A 27857-nucleotide genomic window follows, 5' to 3' on the forward strand; every position below is an offset into this window, starting at 1 on the left:
ATATGATTAAAGAAGTAGTAGTGCAACACATACTGGCCAAAAGAGAACTAGAGCAGGAGATACAGTCAATAAAAGAGACAGTACGGGATCATCTCGAAAGTGAAAGTGTGATGAGACAAACGGCCGAGCACAGAGTGAAGGAGCTCGAGAAAGAAGTCTTGGAGCTCAGAAGTCACCTGTCAGCATGGCAAAATGTAAACAAGACTCATACAGAAGAAATGGAAGAACTCAGAGGAGTAGTTAAAAGTCTAATGCGGGAGAAGTTGGATGAAGACTTACCGCGGGTGAGCGCAAGTGATAACAGGACAGAACAGCCAGTAGCCCTCGGGGCAAAGGGTCATGAAGGGACCAAGTCATGTTAAGTTGATGAGTTAAGAATGGAAGAAAACTGTTACCCGGTCGGGTCAACGGCAGTGAGGGAAGTGTCCGTGGTAAAGCTAGAGTCTCTGATCCAGGAAGAGAGCAAGACCACAACCTTCCAGTTTGTAATTGATGTACCAGAGGACATGCAACAAACCTGTGCGGAGTAAGGTGTGCATGAGGCTTTCAAAGAAGCGGTCAAAGCGTGTAAGGTGCGCTGGGCACCTAAAACTCGGCAGTTGGTGGTAGTATCGGATAGAGAAGATACATCAAACCGAGTAGCTGTCCTGAAAGAGATGCATCTACAGTGTCTCCACACCAAACAGTGGGTCAGGCAGAGTAATGTGAAGGCTGCTCGACGCCTAGAATTAGCAAGGGAGGCTATGGATCAGCTGGGTTTGCGGAAAGATGTGGTGCCGGTACCCAAAGCTCTGATTGGGAGAATCATTGGAAGATCCGGTAAGGTAATGCAAGACCTTGTGAATATCTCTGGTGTGGTGAGAGTGAGGATCCCTCCTGATGATGAAGACCAAGTATCCAGTGAAGTGGGTAGGATTCCCATCCTAGTGGTTGGCTCCGGTGAGAGCCAGAGAGACTTTCGGATGCTATTTGAGTATCGAGTGAGGTACCTGCAAGAGATTGAGCAGTTGAGGCAGGACCGCCGGCGAATTAATAAAGAAATACGGAATACCAGGTGGCGGCCGCCTGCAACCCAACCAGATGTAAGAACTCGAAGAGTTCTGCCAAGAAGTGACAGGGCAGATGGCCGAAGAATGTCAGCAAGTGATAGCTCGACTGGCAGGATGATGTTAAGAGACCGTAGGTCCTGTGAGACCCTGAATGAATCAGACTCAGGCCAGACAGTAGGCCTGATTAGGACTGATGACCATACCAACCGGGGGAGCTGGTCGGGGAACGGAACAAACAGAGAGAGCAAGGTAGTGACTGGACCGTGTCTGATGACGCAGACAGACTATAACTGGAGGATCAAAGAGCAGGACCGATATTCTGACCGCTGGGGGCGGGGGAGGCCTAACGTAGAGAGGAGGCCATATGACAGATGGAAAAGGTTCTCTCGACCTGTGGGGCAAGGTGTGATGAGTGTCCAGTCTCGAGAGCCTGATGTAATGTTGTGTGTTCAACCCCACAAGTTTGAACAGAGGGGCGAGGTATGTGGTGTAGTAACCACTATGTCCACTAGGGGCGCTGTGTGGAGGTTCCAAGGGAGAGGATGAGTGGCAGAATCCTGAAGGATGGTAGTGTATCTCAAAGGGGGTGGCTTTGAGATAGAGACTTAGTTATGCGTATTGATCAGCAATGGTATTGCTGAGGTGTTATTTCAAGATATAAGGGAGAAGTCTCTAAGTAACTTGGGAGTTGGGCGGGCCAGTTACCTACAAACCCACCCAGGGGTGTGTCTGAAAACGCCTGTAGTAAAAGGCTAGGTGAGTGTGTGAAGGACCTGTGATGAGGTCATAGTCACGTGACCTGGTGGGCGTGGCTATAGACCATATAATGTGGCCAGGGTAGGTCACATGGGGTGAATGCTGGGACCTGGTCGGTCCAGTGTGGAAGGTCCTGCAGAGATGGAGCTTCCTCCCAGACAGCACGTGTGAAGTGGCTGGGAGCAATGGCGATGTGTACCTGAGAGTTCCCTGGAGGGAGCGAACGTGTGCGGAATACTGCAGCCGCATGAGGAGCCCTGACGTGGGTGAGATAATTGTGAGGCTAAGTGAGCCTGCGTACTGGACATTGATAATAAGAGTGAAGCATTATAATGGACGCTATGCTGGTAATGCTATTAAGTGAACTTTCTGTTGCTGCAGTGGTTTATGATGCGTGAATAAATCGCAAGGACTGTATGATTTGATGGAAAATCCATGCCGGAACTGGTTTTTGTTCGCTGCAAGCGAGAATCCCCTAATTAAATGACAGCGCTACCTCATATACCCTAGAGACACTTGTAGGCCATGATGGGCTTTGCTCGCCTGTCTTCATCAGTGCTGTAAACTTGTATACAGAAATGGGGAGCATGCATGTCCTGACACTCCATTCAAGTTAAACACGTTAAAGTGAGAATAATAGCCAAATAACTCAAAATGTGCAAAAATACATTTCTGACATTTCCAATAAAAAATCAGTGACCAATACAGCCGCCTGTATTTTCAATAAGTATCATAAGGTCCCTCCATGGAGTCTGTCAGTTTTTTCATCTCCTATTTGAGAAGGGCCTACATGTTGTCAATAGTGTTCAGGTCCGATGAGAAAGGGACCATGTCATTATTCTTTCATCTTTAAGGCCCTTACTGGCAGCCGAGTAGTGAAGACTTCGATGCTGAGACGGAGCATTGTCCTGCATAAAAATCATGGTTTTCTTGAAAGATGCAGACTTTTTCCAGCACCACTGCTTGAAGAACTCGTTTTTTAGAAACTGGCAGTAGTTGCAAAGGCAATTTTGAGTCCATCTTCAGCACAAAAAGCAGAGGTGTATCTAGACTTTCTGGCACCCGGGGCAAGAATTCAGTTTGGCGCCCCCCCCAGCACACTTGCAATTTACACTTAGTCGAGCTGCTCTCCCTAATGCTCTCAATGTTCAGTGAAAAACTGAGAGACGCAGGAAGAGAAGCTCGTTGTCACAGGACCATAAGTATGAAAATTGCATATGAGTGAAGTGTCCATGTGATGACTACAGGAACCTGCAGAGCTGAATCCTGACATTGCAGCTTCTGAATTCTCACAACGAATGCACTGCACACTTTTAGGATTCTCCCTTGCCGATGTACAATCATGTCAGCACAAGTATGTGATTTGTATACTTCTGGCCACATTCCGACTAGACGTGCCCGGCCTTGCTCCGTTCATTTTCATTGAGTGAGGCCACTCATGTCTAGTCGGCATGTGACCACATATGTAAATTACCGGCATGAGAGAATCCTGACAGCGTTCAGTGAGCACTGTGAGAATTCAGAAGTCTGCAGTCACATAGAATGTCTGCAGACTCAGCACAAACCTGGACAACCCCTTTATTGTTCCTAACAAATAAAAACATGAGAATTAGTCAGTATCACAAATAATATTTACATCCAGGTACCTTATAGATGACGTCGTCTCTGGAGTCGTTCTCCTTCTTTTCTTCATCTTGTCCAGACCCCATGATGAGTTTTCTCATCCACATCTCATCTCTGCAGACTTCCATCTTCTCCGGTCTTCTGCAGCAAATCTCCACACGATGTCCTTAAAGATAGAAGTGTCATTATAATACTCCTGAATAAAAAATTGCCCCTCACTATATTGTCTGCACAAAATATGTCTCCCACACTGTCCCTCTTTTGGTACATGCTATTTACACTGACCTCTCCTTTCCATACTAGCCCCCTCTACACACTGTCCTTTCAAATTGTGTCCCCCCTATAGTGCCCACACTCTATACTGTACTCTGTCATTACACTCCCCTCCTTGGTATACTGTCCCCTCCTGGCTGTGCCCTTACACTGTCCCCCCATGCTACACCACCACTACTCTGTATTCTGTGCCCACTCACTTTTCTCCCCCTATTCTGTCTCCTCACACTCTTCCCCTCCCTCCTTATACTGTCCCCTCTCACACACACCCTGTTCACCATACTTTCTCCTCGTATATTTATCCCCTACTTTCTATACTGCCTGCTCACACATACATACCCCTCTGTGTCTGCACCCATCCCCCATACTGTTTTTTGATACATGCCCCCCATTCTCCTGTACTGTTTCCTCATACATGCCCTGCATCTCCCCCTTTGCTCCTCATTTTGTGTCCTCAAATCTCCCCACACACATTAAACACCCCCATCCCCATTTCAAATCTCCCCACATACAGTAAATCCCCCCATTCCCCACACAGTCTGTCATCATCCCCCCATTCCCAACACAGTCCATCATCACCCCCACATCACTCCTCCACACAGCCCCTCATCATCCCCCCATCACCCCTTCTCTACACAGCCCCTCATCACCCAATTCCCCACACAGCCCCTCATCACCCCCCAATTCCCCACACAGCCACTCATCATCCCCCACTCCCCACACGCGCCTCATCATGCTCCTCATCACCTCTTCTCTACACAGCTCCTCATCACCCAATTCCCCACACAGCCTGTTATGTCCCATGAATGAGACATTTTACAGACTGGCCTGTGCATCTTACATGCTGTATTGCAGTCTCTCATATTGTTTACTGTTGCTATGTGTTCCTGTGCTTTGCATAGCTGAAATCCTCCCTCTCCATCAAGTTTGTCCTTTCTGTCTCTCTGTCTCCCTCTTCTGGGTGTGATGTCACTTCCTTCTTCTTCCTCCTGTGTCTCATTCTCCATCTTGGCTTCATTAGAGGCACATGTGCTTTCAGCCTGTCTGAAGAAAGTCTTTTTTACCTGCTGCTGTTTGTATGCATTCAACAAGAATTCTTAAAGAAATCAAAGTCTCTTCTGGATTCTTCATAACATATGTGCCGGCAGCTGAGTTGAGCTATCTGTGACCGTCGCCAATTGTAAGTAAGGTGAAGAGATTCAGCATCTCACAGAGCCATATTTGCAGCCACAGGCCCTGGGGACAGAATAGTAAAAAAGACTTACCAGATTCATCTGTAAAGCCCACAGCTTCTATAAAGCTACAGAACTTCCTGCTGAGCACCCGCTCTCAGCATATAAGAGACTATACAGCTCCCCTTCTCCGTGTGAATCAGGATGGCTGAAGGAATGACTACACGGTCTCTGCCAGACCCATTGTTAGAGGAAGAGTGGATAGAACTAGATCATCCATTTAGTGAGAAGGCTAGACGTCCCACAAAGCCAACATGGAAAATAAGGGAGAATCTAGAATCCAGTAAACATGATCTTCTCCATGCTACAGCAGAGCTATGGCAAAAACTGCTGATTCACATAGACAGCCTGTCTCAGCCTGCTTCTCTCCAACGATCACCAGTGGGAACCCTTGCACAACTGTGTTCACATTATCAAGGTTATGCAAAAATAGCAGACCAGTATATCTCAGTGTTAAAGAGACTTAATCTATTAGTTAGCTGCAAAGAGCTACAAGCTTTCCAGCAACTTAACTCTGAGAGCGAAAACATGGTGCGCGACATAAAAGCCAAGACAGAGGCAAGAATCGCGCTAATAGCCGAGATGTCATCTTGTATTTCTGGCTCAGCCAGACAGTCAAAGCAACCATCTAAGTCACGCTCCTCAAAATCTTCAACCCTCAGCGAACAGCTCGTAAAAGCACGTGCAGAACCCGAGGCCACTAAAATACAAGCTGCTTTCGCTCAAAAGGAAACTGAGATGAAAATAGAGGCAGCCGAAGCAGTGCGCAAAATAGAGGCCCTAGAGAAGGAACGCGAAAACGCCATAGCCATGGCAAGGTTAAAGGTCCTGGAACAAGCCATCAGTGGGACCCAAAGAGACAGCATCAGTTTAAGTGATTTTGATACTGAAGACCCTCTTAAGCGTACTAGAGACTATGTACGAAGCCAATACAGCGTTACCCCTGCTCCTACAATCCTTCCTGACCGCATAGATGCTCCCCTGAGACAACAGGACACAGAGTGTTTACCGTATCCTGCACCCGAGGTCAGTACAATGTACCGGTAACCCGCTCCTCAACAAATCTTATACACAGAAACATACGTGCAGGCCAATATGCAGGCAAGTCACCACACTCCGGTCAGTCACACAATTCCAGTCCCATGTGTGGCAGAAACTAAGCTCATTAAGCCAGTTAATGGACTGAACGCCTACGCTGCCCCATATGTACCTGCATTCCCAGGTCAAAGCACAGACTGTAGGAACAATGCTATCCAGCCAGCGACAGTCCTTCCAAAATTGGAGAATGCTGATATGACCGGCATTGCAAGGTACATGATTCGGCGTGATCTAACTAAGACCGGTCTTACAAAGTTTGACGATAAACCTGAGAACTACAGGGGTTGGAAGTGTACCTTTAAAACCACAATCAGTGACCTCAGAATCACCGCCGCTGAAGAGCTAGACCTGCTAATCAGGTGGCTTGGGCCACAATCCACGGATCGGGTCAAGAGACTTAAATCCGTCCACACCAGTAATCCCATTGCGGGTCTCACCGCTGCATGGAAGAGGCTAGAAAGAAGCCATGGCAGTCCTGAGGCCATAGAAAAGGCCCTGTTCAAGCGACTAGAGGAGTTTCCAAAGGTATCTAATAAGGACAGTACAAGGTTCCAAGAGCTCAGCGACCTCCTGTTAGAGCTTCAGCTGGCCAAAGCAGACCCATCCCTGTCTGGCCTCAGCTACCTGGACACTGCTCATGGGGTATACCCAATAGTTTCCAAGCTGCCGCCCAATATCCAAAATAAGTGGGCCATGCTTGGATCAAAATACAAAAGGGAAAACCAAGTCTCCTTCCCTCCATTTTCCTACTTCTGCGAGTTCATCGAAAATATTGCAGAGTGTAAGACCGAGCCAAGTTTTTCCTATGGAGAACACATCGACCCTGTTTCATCTCCTAATCACGGCAGTCCACGTCTTAACTACAGGAACCGCCGAGCTCCAATGTCCGTCAAGAAGACTGATGTTCTTCCCACACCTACAGTATCACAAGATAAGAGTAACAAAGGTGAGAAGGTTGAGAATCCTAATCGTATGTGTCCCATTCACAAGAAACCTCACCCCTTAAAGAAGTGCATCAGCTTCAGAAAGAAACCACTCTAGGAAAGCAAGGAGCTTCTGAAGAACTTTGGGATACGTTACAGGTGCTGCGCTTCTACTGAACACTTCGCTAAGGACTGCAAAACATCTATTAAGTGTTTGGAGTGTGACAGTGAGGAGCATGTGCAAGCGCTCCATCCATCCCAATCTAACATTGCACAGCTTACTCCTTCCCCCACAACAAGGCAAGGCAGGGAGGATGATGTTCAAACAGTGAGTTCTAGCTCTATATCTTCTTCATGCACAGAAGTCTGTGGAGAAGGCCTCTGGGACAAGTCGTGTGCGAAGATATGCCTAGTGAATGTGTATCCCAAGGGTCGACCAGAGAAAACCGCAAGGGTGTATGTTATCCTGGACGATCAGAGCAACCGATCACTTGCAAGGTCAGAACTATTTGACATGTTTGACCTAAAGGGAAACACTCACCCCTACACCCTAGGTACCTGCAGCGGTGTTATGGAGGTCTCTGGGAGAAGAGCCAATGGACTCATGGTGTCTTCTCTTGAGAACAATGTGGAGATACCCTTACCCACTCTGGTCGAATGCAACCAGATACTGTCCAACAGAGAGGAAATTCCAACTCCAGAGGCAGTACTCCATCACCCTCATGTAAAGACTTTGGCAGGCAAGATTCCAGCTCTCGACAATAGCACAAACATCCTGATCCTGCTCTGCAGAGACATTCTGCGACTTCACAAGGTACGTCAGCAAATCAACGGGCCACACGGCGCTCCATTTGCTCAACGCCTTGACCTAGGCTGGGTTATCATAGGCAATGTCTGTATAGAAAAGATGAAGAGACCCACGAGGATTTCCTCATTTAAGACTGACGTCCAACCGAATGGTCGCAGCACTTACTTTCAACCATGCCCACATCATTACTGGGTGAAAGAGATGATCAGCGACAACAAGTGGAAGAAAGAAACCTCTGATGACACGAACATATTCCTGTCCCGTAATCATGACCTCGGGTCAACAGTGTTCATCTCTACAAGAGAAGACAATCAGCTAGCACCTGCAAGGGAGGACAAAGAATTTATAAAGATTATGGAAAAGGAATTCGCCCAAGACGATTCAAATAGCTGGGTAGCACCTTTACCTTTTCGTTCTCCAAGAACAAGGCTACCTAATAATCTGCAACAAGTCAAGGCAAGGTTTTCATCCCTAAAACGCACCTTAAAGAGAAAGCCGGAGATGGAGAAACATTTTGTCGACTTCATGCAGAATATCTTCGATAGAGGTCACGCGGAATTCGCACCCCCGCTAACTTTCCAGGTGTCAGCTTGCGATAAACCTTTCACTAAACAAGTCCTATCTGTTGTGAACAGCATCTATGATCCTCTCGGGTTTTATCGCACCAATCACCATTCAAGGCAAGATACTGTTGAGACAGTTGACCGCCGAGAGTACGGATTGGGACACTCCGCTACCGTCCCAGAAACAACAAAGGTGGGAGGCGTGGAAGAAGTCTCTGAAGGTCTTAGAGCATTTCCAAGTCCCACGTTGTTATTCCCCAGGCACCCTTTCAGCCACCATCAGAAGAGAAGTCCACATTTTCCCCGACGCTTCTACAGAGGCTACAGCTGCCGTAGCTTACCTGAAGGCCTTGGAAGACGATAACAAGGTGCATTTTGGATTCATCCTCGGTAAGGCAAAACTAACCCCGAAACCTGCTCACTTTGTTCCAAGATTCGAACTTTGTGCCTCCGTTCTGGCAGTGGAGTTAGCTGAAGCTATAAAGGACGAAATGGACATTGCTATTGATTCATTTACCGTCTACACAGACAGTATAGTGGTACCAGTAACATCAGACCCTGATACACCAAAGATCCTTACTCCTGCTACACTTCTTACTCAGAAGGTTGGAGCTGCCGCAATTCCTCCAGGGAAGTTTGTGGACGGGGACATATACAAACGTCAGTGGAAACAGGTACAACACTTGTCCAATGTCTTTTGGCCCACTGGAAAACCAAATACTTGTACTTGCTTCAAAGCCGTCACAAATGGCAGACTGCAAAGCCTAATCTCCAAGAGGGAGACCTCGTCCTCCTTAAAGATAAAGAAGCTAATCGCAATGACTGGCCATCGGGTCTTATTACCAAGGTTACACCAAGCAATGACGGGAAGATCCGTAAGGTAGAAGTCAAGGTTACGAAAGGCGGTTCAACTCGTATTTTCTTCCTTCCAGTCACTGAGCTTGTGCTACTTTTACCAAAGGAGGACATCACATGAAAGTCTTGTTTATGGACATAGCTCACGGCGGGGAGCCTACCGCCATATACTCCTCCAGCTGTGTTGGAACATTTTAACATTTGAACTTTCTCCAGCGGATTATTGGGTTGGTGGAAGTGTTTGCACATTGAGGCTTCCCCAATCTGAAGATGGTTGGACTCGGTCTATTCCGCTGTTGAGAACTTCATGCCTCCAACTGAAGATTGAACCATGCCAACTGGACTACAACTGTTGTTGTTATTTTCTTGCATGCTTGTTTTCCTTTTGTTTTTCAGGTCTCCAGTGACATCTCCAGAGGACATCAAAAAAATTATGAAATCTATAGGTTTCAGACCGGGAGTGTTATGTCCCATGAATGAGACATTTTACAGACTGGCCTGTGCATTTTACATGCTTTAGTGCAGTCTCTCATATTGTTTACTCTTGCTATGTGTTCCTGTGTTTTGCATAGCTGAAATCCTCCCTCTCCATCAAGTTTGTCCCTTCTGTCTCTCTGTCTCCCTCTTCTGGGTGTGATGTCACTTCCTTCTTCCCCCTGTGTCTCATTCTCCATCTTGGCTTCATTAGAAGCACATGTGCTTTCAGCCTGTCTGAAGAAAGTCTTTTTTACCTGCTGCTGTTTGTATGCATTCAACAAGAATTCTTAAAGAAATCAAAGTCTCTTCTGGATTCTTCATAACATGTGTGCCGGCAGCTGAGTTGAGCTATCTGTGACCGTCGCCAATTATAAGTAAGGTGAAGAGATTCAGCATCTCACAGAGCCATATTTGCAGCCACAGGCCCCGGGGACAGAATACAGCCCCTCATCATCCCCCAATTCCCCACACATTCCCTCATCACCCCCAATTCCCCAAACAGACCCTCATCATCCTCCCATTCCCTACAGCCCCCTCATCATCCCCCATTCCCTACACAGCACCTCATCATCCCCCCTATTCCCCACACAGCACCTCATCATAATCTTCCCTATGCAGCCCCACTCAAGTAACATCAACCCCTTTCCAAAATCCATCCTCAAAGCACTCACACTGAGTCTTGGGCTCTCATTCCCATTTGTACAAGGGTCCATGGTGCAGCCCCTCAGTCACGGCTCCATGGTGCAGCCCCTTGGTCTTCTCCACACACAGCTCCATGATGCAGTCCCTCATTTCCTGCTTCTCCAGCAGCCTCAGCAGCAAAAACATCTGCTTTCTGCTATCGGAGCTTCACTGGACTGAAGGAGGCCCCGCCCCTTTCGGTAACATCATCACCTCCAAAAATCAACTCCGTTCTGGGATCCGGTGCACTGCAGCTCCTCTGTGTCGGCTGTCACCTTGACAGCCGACACAGAGAACGGCCGACTCACAGTCCAGGGGGCGGCAGAATGCAACCGCCAGGGGAGACACTGCAGACCGCCGCATACAGCCCGACTGCACCCCACTGCCGGCTGCGCCCGGGGCACATGCCCCGGCTGACCCCCCCTAGATACACCACTGTCAAAAAGGTTCAACTAATTCATTTTTAATAATACTAGCCCATAGCAGTACCCCACCTCCACCTTGCTGGCATTTGAAATCAAGTGAAGGTCTGTGCCCGTTACTGATCCAGCCACAGACACATCCGTCAAGAGTCATCAGTCCATAAAATCTTTGAAAACTCTGTCTTCCGATATTTTTTGGCCCAGTCTTGATGTTTCACCTTCTGTGTCTTGTTCAGTGGTGGTCGGGTTTCATATCCAAACTGTTATGACCAAGCTGAGCATTAAGTAATATATAGCACAATTATCTCAAGTTAAATTCAATCTTTATTAATACAAATAAACATGCCTCCTGACGAAGAAGCAAAACGTGCGTTGGGGCTGCGGGGACACCATTGAGACTTACCTCTTCAATCATGTAAGTGACCTTGGACATTATTTAATATATTTGCCTGTGTTCAGAGTTCTCTTCACACTTGTGATTGCCTATACTTATAGCTTGCACTATAGAATGTGTCTCTAGTTGAACTTTTCTAGATATACGTTTTCCTATGGATATTGGTGCAGGTTATGCCTGCTTTAATTAAATTATTTTTTATATCTACTCTACTATCCATATGAGAAGTAGAAATGAGTAATTTTTTTTACAACATTGTGGCAGGATACCATATGGAGGACTATGGGGTGCATTATACTATACAGAGGACTATGGGGTGCATCATTCTGTATGGACTAGGGTGTGCATTATACTATACAGAAGACTATGGGGTGCATCACACTATAGAGAGGATTATGGGTGCAATATACTGAATGGACTATGGGGTGCATTATAATATACAAAGGACTGTTTTTGCAGCTTAAGGATAGCTTGTTTCACCTGCATGGAGAGTTCCTTTGGCCGCATGTTTCCTTCACAGCAAAACCTTCCAAATGTAAGCACCACAACTCAAATCAACTCCAGGTCTTTTATCTGCTTAATTGAGAATGGCATAACGAAGGGATTGCCCACACCTATCCATGAAATGGCCTTGGAGTCAATTGTCCAATTACTTTTGGTCCCTTTAAAAACAGGGTGGCACATGTTAAGGAGCTGAAACTCCTAAACCCTTCATCCAATTTTAATGTAGATACCCTCAAATGAAAGCTGAAAGTCTGAACTTCAACTGCATCTGAATTGTTTTGCTTAAAATTCATTGTGGTAATGTCTAAAACCAAAATTAGAAAAAAGTTGTCTCTGTCCAAATATATATGGACCTAACTGTAGAATAGCCCTTTAATGCATATCATACCTCACAATTATTGATGAGTTGTTAGCAGACAATTTCTGTTCTAACTTTATGTCAGTAGGTTAAAAAAGAAGACTTCTAAGTAGGGCGCAAAGAGGGATTTGGATCAAAATCAGAAACTGTCCCTCAACAAGGTGACTCTTGGTGGCAATGGCGTAAGTAGAAGCTCTTAGGTCCTGACGAAAAATGTTCAAAAGGGCCTTTAATTCTTAAATGTTTAAAATTAGTGGTCTTGTCATAGGGTCCAAAGGGACCCCTTGAGCCCCCTAAACTCCAGGGCCAACTCAAGGGATGAAACTGCAACTCTAGCACCCATCCAGATGTTAGGTCAAAATGGAGCCCATTTATTTAGAACACTGACGATTAAGTTGTACATTGTGATCTCCCAGTTGACCCCAAGAAGTGACCAGTTGAACTCCATGTTGGACCAACAGACTGTTCTGCAGAAATACCAGTGCTTTTAGCTACTGTGGGTCTCACATAGTCCTTGATGGCTAATACATGCTGTGGTAACAGCAGAGGAGGAGGAGCAGCATGGTCATGTATGAGGAAGGTAGAGGAGCAAAGTCCAAAAGATTCCGAGGCACCAAAAACAAATTCTCATTGTTCTAAAAAAAAACAAAACTTTTATTCTTTCTTAAAAAGCGTATGGCAGTAGTTACAAATGAGGCAGATGAATCAAGCAACGTTTCGACCATGATAGGTCTTTTTGAAGCCAAAAATTACAAGTTTATAAAAAAGTCAGTCAGGTAGAGGCGCAAGTACAATAAGGAGCTAACTGTGGCTGCTATCTCTACTATGAAGGCGTTGGGGGATCTGAAAATGGGGCATGAAAACAAGTTGCTTGCTGTTTAACCACTTAGATGCTGCTGTCAATAGTGTAACCCTGACAGGCAGTAAATGCCTATTCCGGAGAACCTATAATCATTTTCGTCATTGTATATTCAGCCCACAAAAAAAATAATTTTCTTGCCATTGTATAATAACATTTTGGCTCAGTGAATATAGAGCAGATGCCAAAGTAACATCCTACAGTATCTAATGCTATTTATACCAACTACTGTCACAACGCTGGGAATATCCATAAATTGTTCTCTTGCTAAAATTTTCTACAGTGAAGACAGCGGCGGCTATCGTGTTACTGTTAACACATGGCGGCATGTTCATGAAAAGTATCTACGTTTGCGCTTTCTAAAACTTAGACTCACAGTCATACTTTTAGACATACAGTTGTGGCCAAAAGTATTGACACCCCTGCAGTTCTGTCAGATAATACTCAGTTTCTTCCTGAAAATTATTGCAAACACAAATTCTTTGTTATTATTATCTTCATTTAATTTGTCTTAAATGAAAAAACACAAAAAGAATTGTCCTAAAGCCAAATTGGATATAATTCCACACCAAACATAAAAAAGAGGGTGGACAAAAGTATTGGCACTGTTCGAAAAATCATGTGATGCTTCTCTAATTTGTGTAATTAACAGCACCTGTAACTTACCTGTGGCACCTAACAGGTGTTGGCAATAACTAAATCACACTTGCAGCCAGTTGACATGGATTAAAGTTGACTCAACCTCTGTCCTCTGTCCTTGTGTGTACCACATTGAGCATGGAGAAAAGAAAGAAGACCAAAGAACTGTCTGAGGACTTGATAAACCAAATTGTGAGGAAGCATGAGCAATCTCAAGGCTACAAGTCCATCTCCAAAGACCTGAATGTTCCTGTGTCTACCGTGCGCAGTGTCATCAAGAAGTTTAAAGCCCATGGCACTGTGGCTAACCTCCCTAGATGTGGACGGAAAAGAAAAATTGACAATAGATTTCAATGCTAGATTGTGCGGATGTTGGATAAAGAACCTCGACTAACATCCAAACAAGTTCAAGCTGCCCTGCAGTCCGAGGGTACAACAGTGTCAACCCATACTATCCGTCGGCATCTGAATGAAAAGGGACTGTATGGTAGGAGACCCAGGAAGACCCCACTTCTTACCCCGAGACATAAAAAGCCAGGCTGGAGTTTGCCAAAACTTACCTGAAAAATCCTAAAATGTTTTGGAAGAATGTTCTCTGGTCAGATAAGACAAAAGTAGAGCTTTTTGGGCAAAGGCATCAACATAGAGTTTACAGGAGAAAAAAAGAGGCATTCAAAGAAAAGAACATGGTCCCTACAGTCAAACATGGCGGAGGTTCCCTGATGTTTTGGGGTTGCTTTGCTGCCCCTGGCACTGGATTGCTTGACCGTGTGCATGGCATTATGAAGTCTGAAGACTACCAACAAATTTTGCAGCATAATGTAGGGCCCAGTGTGAAAAAGCTGGGTCTCCCTCAGAGGTCATGGGTCTTCCAGCAGGACAATGACCCAAAACACACTTCAAAAAGCACTAGAAAATGGTTTGAGAGAAAGCACTGGAGACTTCTAAGGTGGCCAGCAATGAGCCCAGACCTGAATCCCATAGAACACCTGTGGAGAGATCTAAAAATGGCAGTTTGGAGAAGGCACCCTTCAAATATCAGGGACCTGGAGCAGTTTGCCAAAGAAGAATGGTCTAAAATTCCAGCAGAGCATTGTAAGAAACTCATTGATGGTTACCGTAAGCGGTTGGTCGCAGTTATTTTGGCTAAAGGTTGTGCAACCAAGTATTAGGCTGGGGGTGCCAATACTTTTGTCTGGCCCATTTTTGGAGTTTTGTGTGAAATGATCAATGTTTTGCTTTTTGCTTCATTCTCTTTTGTGTTTTTCATTAAGACAAATTAAATGAAGATAATAATACCAAAGAATTTGTGATTGCAATCATTTTCAGGAAGAAACTGAGTATTATCTGACAGAATTGCAGGGGTGTCAATACTTTTGGCCACAACAGTAAGTAAGGTAACGTAAGAATTGTACTTGGCAAAATTTCAATCATGCGCCAAAAATAAATTGAAATGCACCAAAAATTGTTGGAAAAAAAATTATCACAGCTTTTAAAATATATTAAATAGCTAACTTCACAGCCTCACGACATGAATGTACAGTGAAAGAAACAGTGTAACGGGCACATACATTAACATGTGTGGATAGATACATACATACAGTCAAATTTTGTGGCAAAATTAAGGGGGTCGGCTTATACACGAGTATATACAGTAATCCTCCCCATTGAAATTGAAGTATTTTTTCCACACCTGTCTAAACGTTTTGTGCCATACTATACATTTATACACTCATCAACAATGAAATTTGCAAAACCAAAAAGGAAAAGTTGTGGAATTTTGGAAATCACAGGATGGGTAAACATGTTAATGACGTGCAAGTGATGAAAAATTAAAACAAAATTTTCACATATTAATTTTTTCAGTATTGAGTATGAGCTTCACATGCAGAAATCCCCACACTTACAGCCTTTGCTGTTATCAGTGAGGTTATTAGTGGTTGTCTGAGGAATGTTCTGCCACGCTGAATGCACTTGGGCAAATCATCAAGAGCCACTGCTAGCAGCTCTTTTGCAATTGCGACCAATAATGTCCCAGATGTGCACAATGGGAGACAAATCCAGAGATGCTGCAGGCCATGGTAGCTCGTTTCACAGTAGTATGAGCAACATGCGGCTTGGCGTGTTAAAATACAGCTCCTGGGACACTTTGAATAAATGGCCATTCCACTGGTTCCATGACCACTCAATATAACATTGAGCTGTTAGTGCACTTGGAATGTAGCAGTAAGGCAGCGGGGAGCCAGCTGTCAATTAGCAAGACGTCGGCAGTCACGCCCCGTCAACAGAGCAAAGCAGAAGAGAAGCCGCTGCTCTGTCAATGTGACAACAGCGGTAGCCTTTGAATCACCACCAGGAGCAGTCTGTGACTGCTTTGTGCCGATGGAGATTGGTGTCTGTAACTACCTGCCTGTTAGTTCTTAGGCCCATGGTAAAAATAAGTACTGTAGTCTTGTATAACCCCTTTAAGATTATAAACTGTATTTTAACCTTTATTATTTACTAAACTGCTCACGTTTAAAAAAAAAAACAGATGCCATACAGATGTAAAAAAAAGGACATGTAAAAAAACAGGCATACGAATTACAATTTTGATGAAAAAAGCATGAACTTTGCTTATGTTCATCTGAACCAGCCTAGGGCTAAGGCTGGATCCGGGGATTTAGTAGGATTTACCACTCATTTAAAACTCACCTACGGAGTAACTGCTCCGATAATGGAAAAAAAATAGATGAAAGATTGAGGTGTCTGGGTAAATCTAGGCACCTGTGCTCATATGAAGAGTTGCTGCCACTTCACTCCCGACATCTGATGTGAGCTGTAAAGGAATGTGAAGTGGTTCCATGAGTAGAATGCAAGGGTCTCACTCAACACCAAATATTCACCTTCTTTATTGGGAAAACCCAGCTGGAGAAGCCTGTTCCTCCTCCTTCTCCCACCCCTCACATTCCAGGCCCGTGATTCAGCCAGTGATGACATGCCAGCTAATTCTTTTAATTGAACTGCTCTACAAAATGTCTTAAAATTTATTACCTGGAGTCCTATGTGCGGCTGTCACTCAGAGAAACTGTGCATTGCTATGGAGAGGATAATCCTTAAAGAGGCAGTCTAACCTACCCAACATAGAGTATTTTGACATGAACATGCTATATAATTTATCCAAGGTCTTCTCTCATTTCACAGTACATTGCCCAGCAAGGGTGTTAACATGGGTGAAATAATTGCACTCGCTAAGGCTATGTGCACACGTTGCAGATTCACCTGCGGGGTTTTTCCGCGTGGATCCGCAGGTAAAACCGCAGGTAAAGTGACCTGCGGTTTTCCTGTGGTTTAGCCCTGCGGTTTCACACCTCTACTATGTTAAAGGTGTGAAACCGCTGCGGAAACCGCTCAAACAATTGACATGCTGCGGTTTGCAAACCGCAACAAAACCGCGCGGAAAAAACCGCAGCATGAGCACAGCCATAGGGTTACATGGTACTGTACCATGTCTGCGGAACTGCTGCGTTTCTGCAGGACCAAAACCGCTGCGGAAACGCAGCAGAATCCGCAACGTGTGCACACAGCCTTAATATTTGGCCTTATTGTTGTGCTGAAAAATATGTCTTGTATGTATAGCTTTCAAAAACCAGTCCAGCAATACCTTTACATGTTTCTGTGAAATCAGTGTTTTAATTGCTATGCAAATTAGGCTTAAGAACTATTTGAAAATCTGAAGCCCCAGTCACTCCAGCTCTATTCCCCACCCAGTGATGCCGCCTCCTGTTTGACTGACAGTTTCTCCCTCCATTAAATTACATACACCTACTTCAGAAATCAACATCTGGCCCTATGGCCCACTTTTACCATCTGCCTATGCCCCTGCCTGGACACTATGGTGATAACAGATATTGAGAGGAGCAGTTTTAGAGCAGTCAACCCATAGGATACCCCACCTCAGATTCTGGTAGTCAGCCCAGGGAGGGGAGAAAAATAAAAACATTGATAGTCACCACTCAGACCAGAGTCGTTCTTCTGTAATCATGAGTTGCGAGCGGCTCCAATCAGAGATGTAACTACAATGGCTGCAGGGGTTGCAATCTCACCCGGGCCCTGGAGCCTAAGGGACCCAAAAAGTCCTTTTGGCCTATATAAAAATACCACTACTATTAAAGACTTGCAATAATTGGGGGGCCCAGTTGGAGATTTTGCATGGGTGCCCATGAGCTCCAAGTTACATCACTGGCTCACACTTTATCCAAGCATCGTGAAAGAAATCGGCACTCGGAGGTGAGATTCATTTCACCTCCCTGAGCCCTTAAATAAGGTTCTACCCCTATAATAAAATTTAAAAATAAATATAGGAGAATGACTTTAGGCAGCAGCAACTTCCAGCGATTCATAAGCTCAGATTCATTTTTGCAGATTGCTTGTGATCTGGCAGATCATTTATAGTTTCACCTCAAATTACCGCATATTTTCTAATTGGTTGTAGGCAAAAAAAAAAAAAAAGGATTTGGCAGGGATGCAGAGAACGGCTGCAGGCTTTCATAGCAGACATACTTATACGGCTGCACAATGCACACAGTCAATGCCATGTCTGGCTCCGGGGACTGTATCGGGGGACTCGTATATCCTGGCTCAGGGGATCAGAAGTGATTTTTGGCCAAGATAGAGACTTCTGCTCTTGTTCTGTCTTCTGGCAGATTTACTGCTCTTTTCATTATTTCTCAGCTAATTGACTCACATTTTACAGCTCAGAGACTGAAATCCTCAACCTTTCAGGGTTAAAACAAAATCAACAATTTGCATCAGTCTTAACTTCAGGGGGAGATGCGGACATAATGACTTCTCTGTTTGGGGTTCGTGTTTTTGTTGGAAATGTATTAAGACTGAAGAATCCTGAAGGCAAATTGTGTGAAATGTATGAAAATTCGTGTGAACTTCTGGCTGAGAGTCATTTCTGTGTCAAAGAGCAAATCTGTCTCCATAACTTGTATATTAACCGTCCATAAGTCTTATGTGTGCACCATTATGCATCTAAAAGTGAAAAAATTAGGCCACTTTGCAAAAAAAAGTTTTGATTAAATGCCTCCTACATGGTTGTGTGGCGCCCCTGAGGGTTCAGTCGCCACAGAGGTACTGCACCTCCTCCTGAGGTGTGGTGCCCCACCATTCAGGTAAGGTGGAGACACCTGACCACGCTCCAACACCTGCATCCCACACAACACAGTAGTGTAGTAAAGCACCCTTTGGTGGCTCCCTGCTTGGAACACGAAGTGTGCTGGGAGGCGGGTGGAGTTTAGTTAGCATCAAAAGAGCGGGAAGAGTTTAGGATTTAGTCAGTCTGACAGAGTCAGAGGAAGAGTGAAGATCCCCTGAGAGGGATGGATGAAGGAAGTGCTGCAGCCGACCTCAGTGACGTGGGTCCGCTAGCACAGGAAAGGAACATTGGTAGAAAGCCTGACTCTCTCCATAAGAAAGAAGGATTAGTACGGAACTTAAGGAGAGGAGAACTAAGGATTAGGGTTAAAGCAGAACCCTTTCCAAGTTCACAGCGCAAGGCCGGGGTCCGGTCCCCGAGGTTGTATGGATACTAATGGTCCTGCAGCAGACACCGGAGGATTAGAAGTAGTGACCTCTTTATTCCCACACAAGACTTGGGGGCACAACAGCAACGAGAGTGAGCCGAGACTTAGTAGCAAGGAGTCCCCGAAGCAGGCTACAGCTGTCTGCCGTACAAGTAGAGTTCTAAGAACATCTGACAGGAGGAACTCCAGTGTAACTCAGTACTGAGAGTACTTCACTATAGGCGCAAAAGGGAGACGTTCAGAAAAGGCACATATGTTGGCGGAGTGTTGGAACGGAGTACTTCATCTTGCCTGGAGGTTGGCTGAGCCCCTCACCTGGAGGACACTGCATGGATGCGGGCACCTGTATGCTCAACAGACTGTGAGTAAAGCTTTGGAACTACATGCCCTGGTGTCTTCCGCTTATTCCTGCACCAACCCACTCAGCAGTGCTACATCTCTGTGCTTAACACTGCACCATTATGCTCTCCTCACTAGCGCTTCATCTACACTGCCCTGGGACTACAACCCTACCTGTGGAGGGCCACAACATCATTGCTGCACCACACCATCTGTCCCAGAGGATCTGTCTGCACCATCGGCTTAACATCTTCATTGCCGAACACCACAGGTGGTGTCACGAATCATTCATTAATAAACTTTAATCATCATCCTCAACATTCCCCTTTTACAATGGACGCCCAGGGCCACGGACCGGGTCACAGCTACCGTGACATCTCCCATTGAAACCAATGGGCCCGGCTCCGAGTACCCCGTCTCCCTGGGTGCAAGGGCGATCCATTTTTGCACACAGCTCCTATGCACAGCATTCTATTACCATGGAAACACACCTTAAACTGATCCTCTGTAGTCTGATCCTGCAATCTCCCTTCTACCTGCCCCCGACTACTTCTTAAATAAGACCTATCACCAGGTCAGAAGTGTCCAGTTTTTGCTCAGATTTTATTCTCATTGCTCTCCCTGAGTATTCCATTTTTTTAATTATTTTTTTATAAATCCGCCATAAGGTTCTAGAGATATCTGCCTTTTGACTTATTTGACTTATTATTTCTTTGGTAAGGTTCTTTGGGGGCGTGTCTCTAGGCTGATTTGCATAATTAAGCTATGACCAATGTGAACAACGCCCCCTTGGAACAAAAGAAAAAAAGAAGTAGCGCTTAAGAAAAAAGACATTTCTGGAATTGTAAAAAATAAAATAAAATCAACCTCAGAATACTCAGGAAATCAGCAGGAATAAAATAGCAGCAAAAACTGGCCACTTTTGACCTGGCGACAGGTCTTGTATAAAGCTGTCACTGGTACCAGGGAAATGATGGACGTCCTCATGAATGGTCAGGTCATCACTACTAGAACAGGGGCAGCTCTGACAGGACTGTCCTCCATTCTGGATCATAAAGGGGGTCCCTGTGTGGGCACTTTTACATCTGGAGGGTTAGAAAGTACTAAGGGGAAAGATACAAAAGAGTATGAATGCATGATAAGACTAGAAGATATATAACTTTGCCTGGAGCTATGGGCACAAAACGGTAGATTTTTAATTAAGACTCGTGACAATATTTAGCATTTTATTTTATTTTTTTATTGTTCGAGCAATGAGAAATATTCATTCATTGTAGCTAAATGTTCCACTATATATGACTTTCCATTTAGAGCACAGATAGTCCAGATACACTGATAATCTTATATATACGAGGGTCGCCTGATAACTTCGAGGCCCACCCATGAAATCTTTTTGCAATGCAATATGTTATTTAGTTAGTTGAATGGTCTCATGAGCAATCTGGATTTGTTTTGATTTTTTTTGTTTCCGTTACAGCATTTTAAAGTTGGGTCGCAAGGCTGAAATATGGAAATGGAGAAGTTGGCAAAGTTCACACATCGGCTGTTGCAATTCACTCCTGTGGTTTCCAACTGCTTCAGCACCCACCCTATTCCCCTCGGACTATCACCTATTCCCACAGATGAAAAAACACCTTGGTGGAAGGTGGAATTGTAGCCATTGCAGCAGCCGATGTGTGAACTTTGCCAACTTCTCCATTTCCGTATTTCAGCCTTGCGACCCAACTTTAAAATGCTGTAACGGAAACAAAAAAAATCAAAATAAATCCAGATTGCTCATGAGACCATTCAACTAACTAAATAACATATTGCATTGCAAAAAGATTTCATGGGTGGGCCTCGAAGTTTTCAGGCGCCCCTCGTATATACATCTTCTGTCTGGTGTTTGATGCTTTGTTTTCACCAGATATAAGGAACATCCTTGAACTGTGGCCTAGTAGCCTCTCCAACAATAGTATTTCATACTGTATGGCTAATCTTTCATTTTTTATTCTTTTGCAGTATAATGGTTTATGTGTGCAAGGCAGCATGGGTCCTCCTGGCCGAGATGGGACTCCAGGGGTGAATGGCATCCCAGGAACACCAGGAATTCCAGGACGTGATGGGACTAAAGGAGAGAAGGGAGAATGCATGAGAGAGAGTATAGAAGAGGCCTGGACTCCAAACTTCAAGCAATGTGCCTGGAGTGCCCTGAATTACGGCATTGATCTGGGGAAAATTGCGGTATGTGGTAATTCATGTCGTAACACTATATAACACATAGTACAAACAGTGACATCACAGTACAGGGATAATAAACACCATGGTGTCACAGTACAGGAATAATAAACACCATGGTGTCACAGTACAGAGATAATATACACAGTGATGTCACAGTGCAGGGATAATATACCCAGTTATGTCACAGTACAGGGATAATAAACACCATGATGTCACAGTAGAGGGATAATAAACAGTGATGTCACATTACAGGGATAATACACACAGTGATGTTACAATACAGGGATAATACACACAGGATGTTACAGTACAGGGAAAATATACAAAGTGATGTCACAGTACAGGGATAATATGTCATAGTACAGGGATAATATACTGAGTGATGTCACAGTACAGGGATAATAAACACTGATGTCACAGTACAGGGATAATAAGCACAGTGATGTCACAGTACAGGGATAATAAACACAGTGATATCACAGTACAGGTATAATAAACACAGTGATGTCACAGTACAGGGATAGTACACACAGTGATGTCACAGTACAGGGATAATACACACAGCGATGGCACTGTACAGGATAATATACAAAGTGATGTCACAGTGCAGGGATAATAAACACAGTGATGTCACAGTACAGGGATAATATACCCAATGATGTCACAGTACAGGGATAATAAACAGTGATGTCACAGTACAGGGATAATAAACACAGTGATGTCACAGTACAGGGATAATAAACACAGTGATGTCACAGTACAGGGATAACACACACAGTGATGTCACAGTACAGGGATAATACACACAGCGATGTCAAAGTACAGGGATAATATACAAAGCGATGTCACAGTACAGGGATAATAAACACAGTGATGTCACAGTACAGGGATAATATACCCAGTGATGTCACAGTACAGAGATAATAAACACAGTGATGTCACAGTACAGAGATAATAAACACAGTGATGTCACAGTACAGGGATAATATACACAGTGATGACAGAGTACAGAGCTAATAAATACAGTGATGTCACAGTACAGGGATAATATACCCAATGATATTACAATACAGGGATAAAAAACACAGTGATGGAGTAAGCCACTTCTATAATATTCCTACATCAGTTTATCTGCTAGCAGAATAAAACAATAAGGTGATTGAATTTAAACCGCCCGATTCTTAGGTCCCTAAACAGTCGGGATCTCCCATACACATAAGATGGTTGCCCAATCGTATCAAAATCATTAGGTTTAATGAACTTTTATTGAAAATGTATGGAGGCCTTTTCAGTACAAAGACAATGCACACTGTGATATCACAGCAGATGAATTATACAGTGGTGTCAAAGTTCTGGAATAAAAAATACAGTGATTTTACAATACAAAAAAATACAAACAGTGATGTTCAGTAGAAGAATACCATATAAAGTAATGTACTAGTAATACCTGGGCAATGTACATCACGATGTTACAGTACAGAGATAAACTACTCAGTGATGCTGCAGCACTTGAATTATACAGCGAGTGATGTTATGGTACAGGAATAATGCGCATCGTGATATAATAGCACAGAAATAGGACATAAAAGGGTAGCCACCTACACTGTGACTGCACAGAATAGGAAAAAAAATCTTTACTGATAGTATCCCATTTCACTAGAGTGATGAAGCATTAGAGGCCGGTACCGGCTTATTACCAAAACTGGTGCAAACTCCCAATGTCTAATTGAGATGCCGTAATTCTGTGGGACAGCCCTGCTAATAAATATAACTCAGGAATAAAATAATTGTCATTTGTCGTCCTTCCTCTGTGTATCCTACATTACATGTGGTAATTATTGTCCGTGAGTCACAATGAGACTGCAAATTTCATAGTCGCCAAAGGCTACATCATCAACTTCAATTTCACATTATGGCAGTCACATAATTGACGGCCCATCATATGGCTGCCGGCTACGCTTTTTTTTTTAAGTTTAGTTTTTTTTTGTACCTTGGAATAATCTATATTGTGTAAGCCTTAACCAACGGAAAAAATCCAAAATCATGACCAACCGAAGTTTCTGTCACCTGGGGGGGCTTAGTTAACGAAATAGGCCTGGTTGGACTTGTGGCTTCCAGGTCCTTCGTGCCAAAGTAAGGGGCCATCAACAGGCTACTGGGTTTGTAAAGGCTCAGACCACCTTTGAAATGATTATTTTAATTGTTCATTAATATTCTAAATGCAAAAATCTAGCCAATTTCTAAGTAGTCCGTATTAACAATTTCCAGCCATTTTGCTGTTGTATAGCCTGTGTAAATCCTTTTGATAGCTGTCTGTCCTGCTTCTTCTGACGTCGCTCTGATAAAACACTACTCCGTGCCGGTGTGGATGGTTCCCTCTGCTCTCCTTGTTTATTCTCACAGTGTTAGATATAAAAGCAAGGAAGGGGAAAACGATTTACCCCGCAGAGAATGGTGCAAATTTTCGGGAAGGGCTGATCACACAGTTTATTCCTAGGAAGGAAAACATAGGTGTAGGGGGTTGGATCACATAGGCTGTGTACAGAAAAAGGAGAGGAGTCATGGCAGACAAAGGGGAGATCATGTGCTCCTCAGCATCAGTAAAAAGAAGACGAGATCTCTCATGAGCCGTAGGAGAAATTAGTACAGGACTGAAGCCATGCTAATACATGAAACTATTGAAGACAGCAGCATTATGCACACTGCTATCACATCAAGCACATGAGGAAAGTCTGATGCCAGGGGCAGGTTGTGAATGTCGTATCAGGGGTCTGATATGAACAAATGGAGACTGCATAGTGACAGGTGCTTTTTTTTAAGATAACCCTAACGTAAAAAAATATATATTTTTTTTAATGCAAAAGGTGACTATAGGGCATGGGAAATGAACTGAATCTTGACTGAAAGCATCTGGGTGAAAGACGTCTACTGAAATCTTTGTTTTAAGTCATGAATTGGTATTAGCAAAGTCACACTAGTTCTAACTTCTGCGGCTAAGCCAATACGATGTAAATGGACAACCCAGGTAACTCATAATTAGGGTACTATATATAGTCTTTTTATTGGGGTACCAGAAATATTATATCTGGTACACTATAGCCAGGCTTGGACTGGCCCACCGGAGAGCAGGAGAATTCCCAGGTGGGCCCCTGTGAAGGAGTGCTGATGACACAATGCAATGCTAATACACTTGATTCAATATTTGGGGAAATGAATCGTCTAATCATCAACAGTGGGTCCTTAGATTCTATGTCACTGGTGGACCCTTGCCAGCCCAGTCCGACACTGACTATAGCGGATTTAAACAAAAAAGAAAAATTTAAAAAATAGAATAATCAGGAGCGGAGTGGGAATAAATATCATGGCCAGGCACGGACTGACCCACCGGAGAGCAGGAGATTTCCAGGCGGGCCCCTGTGAAGGAGTGCTGATAAGCAGTGCTAATACACTTCATATAATATTTAGAGAACTGAATCGTCTAATCATCAACAGTGGGCCCTTAGATGACAGTTGAAAGTTCTAAATTCTGCAGAGAGGTAGCGCTGTAATTAGGCTCATTATTCTCATTATTCTACTGTTTCTTGTTCCTACAGTAATCGGCATTCTAGCACAAATATTACAGCTACTCGGTCCTCTAAGGGTATCATGCTGCCCCCTACTGGTAAAATTAGCAAGTGTCGGACGAAGGAACTGGAATTTGGTTGGCTCTCCTGATACGTCTGTTGTATAAATAATATTTGCATTTCTCCTAAAATATCAATTTTGAAGCCTCATTTTTTATTGCGTCGTTCTTCTTTTATGCCCCCTAGAAATTAATGAATAAATTAACAACTGGGTGTTACAATTCCAATTTGCCAAAAAGGCGTGTCCCTACTCGGTCAACATTGATTGGACTGTGTCAGCCTTTACAGGGACCCCCCCCTGCTGGTAACACCCAGATATTTTTAGAAGAATAACAGAGAAAGGCACAACACAGTTTTAATAAGAAAAGCACCAGAGATGTTTTATTTTACGCGGACGTCCGCTAATTTGCTGTCACGGACATGTCAGGAGATCTGACGTCCTCTTTAAATCTGATTATTTTTGGCTATTGTTATTTTTGGACTATAACATTGGAGACCAATTGATTTTAATTTCTTCTTGTTTTCCGCGTCTTAGGAATGTACGTTCACCAAGATGCGCTCTCACAGTGCCTTGAGGGTCGTGTTCAGTGGCTCATTGCGCCTTAAGTGTAAGACCGCCTGCTGCCAGCGCTGGTACTTCACCTTTAACGGAGCGGAGTGTGCCGGTCCCCTGCCCATCGAGGCCATTATCTATCTGGATCAAGGCAGCACAGAGCTCAACTCTACAATAAACATTCACCGCACATCCACAGGTACGAAGAGATGAGTCCTGGAGGAAGAGATCTCATTAATACAGCGCCACCCATTCAGGTGTGGCTGTAATTGGTATTGCAGCACTGCACATGAAAGAAGGGCAGCAGTGCTCTAGACAGTGCCGGTTCTGCACATCTTGTAGGTCCCTTGGATAAGACCTCACCAATTCTTAGCCAAATCACATGAGCTAATGTATTGAATTTGCACATCAATAGCAAATGTCTGGTAGTGAATCTTATTCCAAATAACTTAAAAGGAATCCGTGAGCAGGTTTTGCCATGTAATCTGAGAGCAGCATGATGTAGGGACAGAGAGCCTGATTCCAGGGATGTGTCACATATTAGGCTGTGTGCTATAGTTTCAATACAATCAGTGTTAGATCAGCAGGAGATTATTACTACAGGACTAGGGGTCCTGTGCCAGTCAGTCCAGCTAATCTGTGTAGCCCCGCCCCCCACTACTGATTGGCAGCTTGCTAACAGTGTACAAAGAAACAAGTCAATCAGTGTTGTGGATGTGGCTGTACACAGCTCAGCATTTGGAGCTCTGCTAGATCTGCAACAGAGTAAACTGTGATTCTATAAAAACTGCCTCAAGAAGCCCAGTAAGTGATACATTGCTGGAATCAGTGTTTCAGCCCCTACATCATGTAGCTTCCAGATTACTTGGCAAAAATCTGCTGACAGATTCCTTTTAAAGGCTATGGACACCTTTGGGGTCATTTTTTTTTTTTACTTAATGCATGCAATGTGAATAAAAATTATTTTCTGCAATTATTGGATTTCATTAAAAAAGGTTTTTTTTTTAAGGCTGTTTGCGTTCCTGCTCATCATTGGCTACAGAATGAGCTAATGTGTTATCTCATCTTATTACATGATTAAAATTCCCCCCAAAAAAACCTGGATTTCTTTTTACTCTTTTTTTATTTTTGCTTTTTTTTTTTAATTCTTTATCTTTTTCTTTCCAGTGGAAGGACTGTGTGAGGGGATCAGCGCAGGACTGATAGACGTTGCCGTCTGGGTAGGCACCTGTTCAGATTACCCCAGAGGAGACGCCTCGACAGGATGGAACTCTGTGTCACGGATCATTATTGAGGAACTGCCCAAATAAAAAACATTAAAAAAAAAACACATTTTCCCTGTTAGAATATTGAAAATGCAATTATTAGTAATTCTTACCTCTAGAGACGACCATTGGGGAGTGGTTTTCGACGTACTGTATAAATACCGTCATATGGTGCTCCTTACTAATATTGTGTTCCTACACCTAATAAACCCGCGTCTGAGCTGCCTTCTGGGAAATTGCAGGACAATTTTTACGTTTTCAGCTCTTATTCGTTAGAATCTCCTTGTATCTTGTAATCATTTATGGTTGGATTTTTTTCTTTCTTAGAAGTTTTGTATTTAATAAAAGAAAATAGAAATTAAAACTTAGGAATAAGTTCATTGTATCATATACACATTGGGATATTACACTCAGGCTCGGACTGGCCCACCGAGGTACCGTTGGATCCCTCGGTGGGCCCCGCCCCCCCCCAACCATGAATGTCACTGAACAAGCCCGAATCACAGTCACCTCTCCTAGCATGTCTCTTGCAGCCCCCTGTGCTTATTCCATCTTCAATCTCAGCGATGTTCTATCTTCCTGTATTCAGCGGCCGCTCATTACCTATGCGCATAAGTAATGAGCGGCTCATTACATATGCGCATATGTAATGAGAGGCTCAGCTGAACCACGTGGACGCTGAAAGCAGGAAGTAGAACAGCGGTGAGATTGAAGATCGAATAAGCACCGGCCTGGGGCTGCAAGAGACATGCTAGAAGAGGTGGTGAGTGCCT

The 27857-nt window shown here is 44.1% G+C and overlaps 1 protein-coding gene across 1 annotated transcript in view; it reads left to right on the forward strand.

Moving 5' to 3' along the window:
* The window catches only part of CTHRC1 (collagen triple helix repeat containing 1), a 39344-nt gene extending 11896 nt beyond the window's left edge, over window positions 1-27448 (forward strand). The window contains exons 2-4 of the mRNA XM_073590445.1: window positions 21425-21646; window positions 25802-26018; window positions 26987-27448. Coding sequence (XP_073446546.1) covers window positions 21425-21646; window positions 25802-26018; window positions 26987-27129 — 582 coding nt within the window. The 3' untranslated portion in view covers window positions 27130-27448. The remainder of the gene's footprint in view (window positions 1-21424; window positions 21647-25801; window positions 26019-26986) is intronic.
* Window positions 27449-27857: the final 409 nt, after the last annotated feature.

The sequence above is a fragment of the Dendrobates tinctorius genome, unplaced genomic scaffold (assembly GCF_039654945.1).
Source record: "Dendrobates tinctorius isolate UK_male_01 unplaced genomic scaffold, ASM3965494v1 ptg000116l, whole genome shotgun sequence".
Taxonomy (NCBI): Eukaryota; Metazoa; Chordata; class Amphibia; order Anura; family Dendrobatidae; genus Dendrobates; species Dendrobates tinctorius.